General features: G+C 36.0%; 1 protein-coding gene across 1 annotated transcript; it reads left to right on the top strand.

Moving 5' to 3' along the window:
* Nucleotides 1-740: 740 nt before the first annotated feature.
* LOC132053624 (casein kinase II subunit beta-1-like) lies at nucleotides 741-9,123 on the top strand. Its single transcript, XM_059445712.1, has 5 exons — nucleotides 741-1,204; nucleotides 3,249-3,467; nucleotides 7,362-7,471; nucleotides 8,005-8,170; nucleotides 8,743-9,123. Exons 1-5 carry the CDS (start codon nucleotides 997-999, stop codon nucleotides 8,871-8,873), a joined length of 834 nt encoding a protein of 277 aa, XP_059301695.1. The 5' UTR covers nucleotides 741-996; the 3' UTR covers nucleotides 8,874-9,123.
* The last annotated feature ends 1,691 nt before the right edge of the window (nucleotides 9,124-10,814 follow it).

Genomic DNA, 10,814 nt, shown 5'->3' with positions numbered 1-10,814 from the left:
TTTAAATATTGAAGTCCTCGACATGCAGTAACATAATATTAACGACGTACCTGGGCTGCCAAAGCGTAAAACAAACTTGAAACTGATTAAAACCAAACTGTGATGGCGGCTGCCATATCCCTTGTACTGGTTCATCGTTCTTATCATTAGCTATATGTATTTATTTGCATCTTTACCTAAAGATGCAATATTTCACCTTTTTTTATTTTACAATTCAAAGCTTTGTAATTGCTAGGTAGCGGACAGAAAAACACTCAGCGGTTTTACAATATTGTCTAATTTTTTGATTGGTGAAGCTTCGTCTTGATAACGTGTTATAAAATAATAAAAATTTATGAGAAACACAATATTATGGAGAAAGAGAGAAGAGGGGAGAGTTCTTATTTCTCTCGAAGGTTTTCATTTACAATGAAGGAGAATCTCTATATTTATAGGGGAAAAGTGACTTGATCCCAAAGGTCATTAACCCTAATGTTTCTCCTAAAGATAGACATTCATAATAATAAATAATATTTATAACATTAACGATATTAAAACTATATTACAGATCATTAATTATTCATATTTATTCAGATACAATAAAAGACCGTAACATAGAACAAACAAATGCACTCAAAGATAAAAACCTGAACAATTAGATTCAAACTTAAAAACTAAACGAACTTAATGACTCAGGTTTGAATAATTAGTCCGAATAGTATTTGATATCCGAAATTCACATTGAAGTGCGACTATATTTGGATTCGCTCTACCTAGGCTAGGCTAAGAAGAGAGAGAAAAAAAGAGAAGGTGAGGAGGTGTTGGTGTCGTTACCCTTTCCCCACCTGGAATGTAGAGAAAACCCTAGTTGTTATCTCCGTTTCTCCAACTCTTTCTCTTTCTCTCTCTCTGGAATTTTCAAAACTTTCGTCCTGTTTTGTGTAATCAATTTTCCAAACCTATAGTCACAGCATATGAATATAGGGTTATAGATATATAATAGAGAAGGAAAGGGAAATGTACAGAGATCGAGGAGGAGGTTCTTCAACGATGGATCGGAAGCAGAGAATAAACGAAGCATTAGATAAGAAGTTGGAGAAGTCGTCTTCAGCATCTACGTCCAAGGCTGGAGTTGTCAGTGCAAAATTGCATCAGCGTCATCATAATAATAATCATATAGATCAGCGTGACACTCTCTCTTCCACAAAAAATAAGTGCGACGATGGTTAGCACCTTTTTTTTTTTTTTAATAGTAAAAATGTCCCCCTTTCCCCTATGTTTCTGAGTGCATTAGATTTTATGATCTTGGGGATACTTAGCTGCCGATGAGCCTTTAACTTTGGCCTAATATTTTGTTTCTCAGCAAGTCAAATTAGTTTTGTTTCTTTAATCGATATGGTTCAGGCATGTGAAGAGGAGATGCGCAGATGTCCCGAGTAAGGAGGGGTGAGAGGTTGGCCATAGTGGGTCTGAGGAGAGGTAGAAGTAGGCCTAAGAAGTATTAGGGTGAGGTGATTAGGGAGGGCATGCTGCAGCTTCAGCCCACGGAGGACATGACCTTCATAGGAGGATGTGAAAGTTGAGAATTAAGAAGGTTGGTAAATAGCCGAGAGTATTTCTTTTCCGTACCGAGGGTATTAGTGTGTTATTCTTGTATTTTCTTACTCTTAGATTTCTATTACTACCTGTTGTTTCTTTAGCCTCTGTTACCTTATTATCTTGCCATTGTTTCTGCTTGCTTGTTCTTTCTGCTCGTTGTTATTGCCTCGTTTTCATCTTTCCTTGAGCCAAGGGTCTATCAGAAACAACCTCTTTATCTTCTCAAGGTAGGGATAAGGTCTGTGTACACACTACCCTCCCCAGACCTGTTGGATTACATTGGGTTTATTGTTGTGGTGGTGGCAGGACAAGTTTTTTGGAGATCCAATTGGCTATTTTTTCTTTTCCAAATTATATATGGAAATTTGTTCTAAAACTCACTAAATTGCATACGTATCTGCGTGGATATGTAAAGGGGCTCCTTTAGCACTTCTCAGCGGGGTCTTGCATGGATCTATGGTCCTTAATTAGGGGTTTTATATCCTGATAAAATGTTTTTAACTTGGCTTGAAGTAATAGAATATTCTATTTCTTCAAAAAGCATGTATAATGTGGTCAGGCTTACCTTAGCTTGTCAAAAAAGAAAAAAACATAGAATGTGATCAGGAAAAGGTTCTGCCAAGTTAATGTTACCTTCTAAAAAAAAAAAAAAAAAAAAAAAGTTCTATCAAGTGTCAAAGGGGGAACATGGCTGGAAAAGCTGTTGCTGGAATGTCATTCTATTCTGCTTGAGGTTCCTTCTGTATCTTCTAAAGTTACATAGTAGATAGTTCTAGATTCTCAAAATGTTTAAGGTAAAATCATATATGGTTTTAGACGCGTGATGTGTGGGTTAGGTGCACATCATTGGTTCGAACTTCAGACAAAACCTGGTATTTAAGTGGAGAAGGGTAGAGTGGCCGGCCCATTAAACAGTTTCAAACTGTGCACCATTGGCTGTTGGGATCACTCAGTTATAAAAAGATTATATATGGTTTTACAAAATATCCTGGTTGTAAGCATGACACATTGTTGGTCGTGGCTTACAATATTAGTGTATTTTTTTTTTTTTTTTGCGCAATTGCTTCTTTTGTGGGGATTTGAATCTGCTTACTTGGGCTTCCTGAGAGGTGGATTCATTGTAGATGGATCTACTGATGAGTGATGAGTACTCGGCTGCAGCATCTAACAAGTATGGTTTAGGGTAGTGATTATCAGGTTTTAACTGATGTTTTCATCTGGTATCTCACAGCAATTGAAACCAAGAGTATTTTTCAATTTGTTTCTTGTTACTGCCTACAGTTACTTGGAAAGCCAACTCATGTTTCCCCTCTATTTCCTCTACTACTGGTTTGACATCAACCTTGAATTTTGGTTACTGGTATCTTCGAGTGCTTTATCTCAGAGGGTTAGAGTATTTTACCCATAGATACTGGAAAACCTTAGCATGTTTCCGCTATATTTTCATTACTCTTAGCAAAACCCAGAAGATGTTTCCGCTATATTTTCATTACTCCCCTTAGGAAAATCCAGAGCATGTTTCTGCTATATTTTCATTACTCTAATGACACCAGCCATTAAGTACAGTTACTGCATTTATTTTGCCTATGCGTCCGTTGTCTTAATGCCGACTTTCTTACTTGCATGTCAAACATGATATGAGTAAATGCCCATGGTTGTGTACTTTGCAGAGGAATCTGAATCAGACAGTGAAGAGTCTGAAGTTAGTGGTTCTGATGGAGAGGACACATCATGGATTTCTTGGTTTTGTAACCTGCGTGGGAATGAGTTCTTCTGTGAGGTTGATGATGACTACATTCAAGATGATTTTAACCTCTGTGGATTGAGTGGTCAAGTTCCATACTATGACTATGCACTTGACCTAATCCTTGATGTTGAATCCTCTCATGGTAAGTATAGCTGCTTCTTTCGATTTTTTGATGAATGATATAAGTTGTTGGTCTTCTGTAGATAGAAAGAATTAGGTAAAACATGGTTTTTTTTTTTTTTTTTTTCTTTTTGTTTTGTACTCTTCCATGTGGAACTCTTTTTTTTTTTTCTTCTACAAATTAATACAATGTTAATTTTGGTGTGAAGTGAGCATGTTTCTGCACTAGTAAGGTTGACATGATATTTTGAGGTTGACTGAGGTACACTACCTTTTCAAGGTGGAAAAAAAAAAGGAGAAGTTAGTCTCTGGTAACGTACCATGCTAGATTCTGCTTAGCTGGTTTAGATTATTTGTAGACATGCCTTATTTTTTTTTTTTAATGACATGGGAACCCGCAGCCGCTACCCTTTAGGTGCGAACAGGGTAAACCCAGCTCCTGTGCAATAGCTTGCAAACCACACAGGAGAGATAACCTGCACTAGGTAAGCCCCGTGCAATTAGCTCGAACCAGAAGGCAAATCCCCTGCTGTCGTAGGAAGGGGTTTCGAGACAAATGCCTGAACTTGGATTTTCATACGAACAGAATGAGTTTTTACATGTCCTTGCTTACTGTTGCGGTTTGTAAGAAACGTTATCCACTGATGTTAGAGGGATCTTTACACAAATAGCCAGCCGGATTCAGTGTTTACTTTTCCCAAACGGTATACATAGATTATACATGGTTATACATATATTATACATCTGCAGGCTATTTTTAGTTTAAGCGGTTGGGTGAACGACTATTTAGGTTAATTCTTCGATGTTGTTTAAGCTCCATAGAATTTTGATGTTACGCTCAATGCACGCTTGAGGTGTACTTAAGAACTAAGATAGGTGAGGGCGGGTTGGTCACTTCGCGTTGCTTCAGCTTGTCAGTGTTTCAGTGAGGTGTACCAAGGTGCAATGATGTCCACCTTAAGAAAAAAATCAACCTATTTTTTAGTTAGGTTAGGAAATGCTATTGTTATGGAAACAAATAATTAGGCCTCTTTATTTTCAAGAAAGTGTTGTTATTATGAAAGTATTGTTAAGAAAATGTTTTGGTTGAATACATTGCTGACTTAGAATAGGAAAATTATAAATTTAATAAGGAAATTAACTAAAGTATTATTAGAAACTTAAAATTTAATTTTTGAATCTGGATCAAAATTTAAGATGTTTCCTGAACTTGATTAACATGATTTTTAACTTGATATACATTCACTTAATTGTAGATTGTCCAGTATATATGATTGTTCTTCATGTTTATAGTAATTTTTTATTAATCTTTTTTTAAATGTTTTTTCTAGTCTTCACTTAGACTGGTGTTTTAATTGGACTTTTGTTTTTGATCGTTAAAGTGAAGCTCATTGATATTCAGCATTAAGAATATGCTGTAACTTATGTACAGGAGGGCATCACTACATATTGTGTAATGAGTTCAAAAAGTCTATCATGGCCTCTGTGTCATTTGCTATTGCCATGTTACACCAGAACAATAGAAGAGAAATACATCTGTATTTAACACTAATTACAGAGTCAGATTTGCTTTCAAAGATTCTCCCACTACTTTCCTTACAGATGCTCCACCAAACTGCTGTGGGAATTGTGTTCCAAACCTTCATTTTCACTTCTCCCAGTCCTTTCCTTGACCAGCATTGCAGCAATTCTTCAGTTGTTCTTGGCATAGACCAATTAATCCCCACAATATTAAAAATAAAGTCCCATACATTTATTGGTACTTTGTCCCTTGGACAACCCTAGTTAAGCTCATTCTACTATAGGTACCATGGCATGATGATGAAGTATAAGAAATTAAGCCGTAGAACCTTATCTCCAATTAGAAGATGAACATATTTTTACTAGCTCCAGTGGTATCTTTATCTTTTGTCTATCGCTAGGACGGAAAAAAAGCAACCATGCCCTCCCCTAGAGAGAGAGAGAGAGAGAGAGAGAGAGAGAGATCTTGTTCACCTTCAGTTAAAGGTTATTAAATGGCGCTGCTTCTTCTAAATCAAGAATTCATTTCTGCTCGTGATCTTAAGGACATAGTATTGTATAATCTTATTCATTCTCCAGTCTTTCTTCATGGTGCTAAAAGAAACAAAAATCATTTTGCTTGTGGTTGAGGGGTATGGCTAGTTCTTTTAAATCGGTCTTTGGCCTTTCAGTTAATCGCTTGTCAAAGAACAATTAAAACTGCAAATTAATCAGTCACTGTTCCAGTTCTTAATAGTGTTGTTGTATTTACTCAATGTACACCTCCATGAACAGTGTGATGAGGGACAGTAGCTGAACAAATTGATTAGGCACCTGAAGCAGGAAGTTGGTACCTCAAATTATTATAGTGCTCATCATAAATGCATTAGGAAATTCACATGTACATGCCTTAACACTCAAGCACTATATACTATAGGTATATATTTGTTGGTTAGAGCTAAAGATGGGGGCCAGTATTTGCACATTACCATTCTCGAAAAAAGGAAAAAAGGAAAAAAAAAAAAAAGATGGGGGCCACTACTTGCAGGGGCTAGTGTGCAAAGATGGGTAGGGTGAAGAGGTTGATATTAAGATGAGAGCTATGGTAGGGACAAATATTCTATATTTAAGTAACAGTAAATCACATAGTTCAATGCCATACTAAAACTTAAGAGTTGCATTGGTTTTTGTCTTTCACATTTCAAGGTCACCATTGTCGGAATCATGTGGTATTTTGGGACCCTGCTGAACCATAGAGTCTTTAGTGCTTATGAGATCATTGCTATAATCTATGCTTCATCTAATGCAAACAGGCATTGATATACTTTACCTTGTATGGCTGGATCAATGATCCATCTGCCACATCCACCAATTAGTTATTCTTTCTGTGGGAGCATACTTACAATCCCAATTGGTTATTGGGCAAATTTTCAAAATTCAACTGTGTAGTGCTTGCTCATCACTTATGAAGGTTCAGGAATTCTCAAATTTTATGTCTCAATAGGTTAACAGTCCTGGGGATGGGTGGTATCTAGTGGTGGCTTTTGATAAAAAGTTAGCACACCCGGGAAAAAATATTAACTTTTGTTGATAAACCTGCTAAGTGCATGTTTGGATGGACTTATAACTTATGGCTTATTTTTGTTATTTTGGCTTAAAAACAAGTGCTTAAAATCACCTTTTTTTCTTACCCAAGCAGTATTAAAGTGCTTAAAAGCTATTTTGGCTAAAAGCACCTAAAATAAGCCAATCCAAACAGGCTCTAAATCTATGAACCATGGTGCATCTGTTAGATACAAATCTACCTTTTGCTTACAAAAAATGGAATTGGGTCCCAGCTTATCTAATTCAGATTCTTTGCTTAATTTGGACTGGGACTCCTAACTTCTAAGCTTAATTGGATGAAAACGGACAATTTCTATAACGGTTTTCTCAGTTCTCTGCAAATTCTGACTGACCAAAGACTACATCCCATTGGAAGTTGAAACCTGTCACTTAATTCTGTCTGCTTACATGATATTGAATTTTCATTTGCTTCCTTTTTGCAAGAGGCATGTAGCTCTAATCAGATATTATGATCTCTGAAAGAATTCCAATGCTTGGAAAACTGATGATATTATTCTTGAATGATATTATTTCCTTTCTATATGAACTCTTGAATCTTGGATGAAATAATTGTGTTCAAGACCTCTTCGTTACCAGCATGTCCTTGTACATATGGTGTCATAACAAGCTTTTTGATTAATTTGTTTTTAATTTCAGCTTCCTTTTGAGAAACAAAGCATTCTTTCTATTCACAGTCGCAATTTTAGGTCTATTTTAATGCAACTAAAATTGTTAAAACACTTTTCAAAATGGAGTACTCCACTTTTCCATATTTGTAGAATGAGTTTGTAATATTTCCTGCTTTAAATAGGTGATATGTTCACTGAAGAGCAAAATGAATTGGTTGAATCAGCAGCAGAGATGCTGTATGGCTTGATCCACGTCCGGTATATTTTGACTAGCAAGGGAATGGCTGCAATGGTAATGCATCTTATATATCAGGCATTCAGCCATTTATATGATTCTAGGGTGTGTTCGGTAGAAGGAAAATGTTTTCCAGGAAAATAAGTGGGTTTCTTACTTATTTTTTGCGTTTGGTACGTAAGCCATAAAAGTTATGCTAAAAGCATTTGCATATAATCTAGACAAATACTATGGGGGGAGGGGGGTGGGGTGGTAGGGGTGGGGGTGAAGATGAGGTGTGTTGGGAGTGTGGGGAGGATACAATCAATGTGGAATACCACTTGTGGAACTTGTTTTCTTTAGTTCCACTAGCGAAGTCATTTTCCTCATTTTTAAGGAAATTGTTTTCTTAGAGAAAATATTTTCCAAAAATTTTGACCAGCCGAACATGGGAAATTGGAAAAAAAAAATTCCTCCATACCCAACACCCCCCCCCCCCCCCAAGGTGTTATCTGCTTGTGTAGCCCCCTCTACCCTCCTTTTCTTTCCTTTGGTGGTGCTCATATTATTGCAACTGGTCTGAAAAAATGATTTTGGTAAACATTTCTCAGTTGGAGAAGTACAAGAACTACGACTTTGGGAGATGCCCACGAGTTTATTGCAGTGGACAGCCTTGTCTTCCAGTCGGTCAGTCTGATATTCCGCGCTCAAGTACTGTAAAAATTTACTGTCCAAAATGTGAAGATATCTACTATCCTCGATCAAAGTACCAAGGCAGTATCCTTCACTATCATCGCTTTTATGCTTTTTCCCTTAAAATATTTTCTATAGCAACTTTAATAGACAAAGGCCCAATTTGAAGGAAAAGATTAAAAAAAAATTGTAGAGTAGAAAATAATAACTATAAGCCCAAACAAATTATACTGACAAGAAACTAGGTGAAATATTTATTGCTTAGTGCTGCTCTCTTCAAGATAGATCGCAAGGGCAATGGTGCACACCTCTTGGCTCCTTATAGTGCATTCACTGGAGAGCCTCCCAAGCCAGGGGAATTACACAACGTATTCTGCACCTAGTTTCAGGGCTTAAGCACGCCTCTAGCGGTCCTTTAACCACAACCCGCTCTACTAGTACATTTATGCTTTGCTCAATAGCCTTTTTGGTAGCTAGGATTGATTTTGTTCCAAAAAGTTTCATTTTGTTATTTTGCATATTTTAAGTCTCGCTAGGACATGGATGTATATAAGCATCAAGATTAGTTCAGCTCATAGCTCATATAAACAGTTTGCTCCCATACTGTGACTAAAATATCATCTCATCGCTGGATCTGGTTTCTTTAACTGGCCAAGATATTGACGGAGCTTACTTTGGGACAACGTTTCCCCACCTCTTTTTGATGACTTATGGACACCTCAAGCCGCAAAAGCCAACGCAGAGTTATGTTCCCAGGGTATTTGGTTTTAAGATCCATAGGACTTGACATTGAAGGTCCTCTGTGAAATGTGATTGAGATTACATAGTTTCTTTCTGCCAGTAAATGGTTCTTACCTGACATTTATGTACACAATTCGTCATGGTAGAACCAGGTAATGTGGAGTTGTTAATGTCCCAAGTTTCATTGGTGAAAAAAGTTAACTGTAGCCAATCTTTTAAGTGAAATTCCCCCCCTAAATTTCTTTTGTAATCTTATTTCTTTTTCCAGTTCTTATTGACATGTGCTTCCTCATGTAGTCCCAGCTGTCTGTTAATCCCTTTTTCTTGCTGCTTTAGTACTTGCCATGACAGTTTTCCAACAAGAGGCATGTATCATGATTTTAGGTTAGGATACTTTAGTGTTTTGCCCCACTTGTTGTAGGACCACTTCACACTGAAAGACATTTCTAGAAGTAGTTTTCGTGCAAGCAATAAAGCCGATTCTTATGAAATTATACCCAAATAGATGTGTAGAAATCGCATAAAAAGAAAAAGAAGAAAAAAGTTCAAATGTCATTGAACTATCTGTAATATTCATGTCACTCGTTAATAGTTGGGTTTATTTACCATCTTCATGACACATTTGGTTCATTCGTGTTACTAACCACTAACAGATCCCTACTACTATGAGATATTGCCACGTGTTATTATTTAAACCCTTCATGACTTACTAGCTCACACCTCTCACCTTTTTTTTTTTTTTTTAATGAGTGGCATATGTGAGTTATTTTGTTTCGTTCGGTGACATATTTGAGCTTTTTCACAATTCCTTATAATACCCAAATTTCAGCTTGAAAAGACACATACTTCTAATTCACTTATTTCCACACCTAGTTGTACCTCATTAGTGTACTCTCTTTCAAACTCATTTTTTTTTTCTTAAAAATATTTTATGTGTCTTTAAAATTCTTTTAAAGAGTCATGAATTAAGTACGTGAAAATCGTGAATGATGTAGAATAAATATAGATTCATAATCCAATTAAATAGGATAATATAGTGTTTTCAAGTAAAACAATAATGTTATTAGTATAAGGGACAAAGTTGTCCTTCTAAGTTTGTTGCATAAAATTATGTGTTTATTATATAAAATTAGGAAATATGGACGTGTAAATAGAAATATGATTCTCAAAGGTTTAATGTCATGCATCAATGGTAAATAGAAAAATAACATAAGTTAGTATTGTTATACAAGAGAGTCATGTATTATGAGAGATTGGAAAAAGACTCAAGTATGTCACTCATAAAAAGGGGTAGGGGTTGGTAGTACTATAGGGTAAAGATAATGTCACGAGGCAAAATGTCGTAGTCGTAAGACTTCGTTAATGGTTAATGGCACGAATGAACTAAATGTGTCACTGTGATGACATAAATGGACCTAATTATTAACGAGTGACATGAATGAGTAATTTCAAATAATTTGATAGCATATTTGAGGAAAGACTAAACGGTTGTAGCAGCTCTGCCACAAAGTTCATAATCTAATACTGTTGTGAGTTTTTGTAATACAACAAAGTACGAATTCGATTTTCTCACTTTCTTCCTTCTCTGAAGCTAATATTAAATAATTAAAAAAAAAAAAATGTGCGGCAACTCTTGACCTACTCCATTGAAAAGGAAATCAAGTCGTGAGAAGTTGTCAAAACCTTTTGAGGGACTGTTGACTTCATTTCTTTGCTATTGGTTTCAAAGTTTCCATTTTAAAGTCGTTTATGTCTCTGTCTTTTTTTCCCTCTCTTTTTCTTGTTTCTTTTCATGCGTTTCAAGTCGAAAGACGGGGGCTTCGTTTATTTGCACGTAATGGGTTCTGAATTTAAATAACATACCTTTATTCATTCAAGTGCGTTTTTTTGAAGTTTAATCTCTTAACTGTCCGAATGAATCAGATACGGGAGTTTTAACTTTATTTAGACACTTTTAAGAACACTACTTTTATTTCTGAAAAGTTCA

The sequence above is a fragment of the Lycium ferocissimum genome, chromosome 4, assembly GCF_029784015.1.
Source record: "Lycium ferocissimum isolate CSIRO_LF1 chromosome 4, AGI_CSIRO_Lferr_CH_V1, whole genome shotgun sequence".
NCBI lineage: Eukaryota > Viridiplantae > Streptophyta > Magnoliopsida > Solanales > Solanaceae > Lycium > Lycium ferocissimum.
This window is presented reverse-complemented; position numbering and strand designations above follow the sequence as displayed.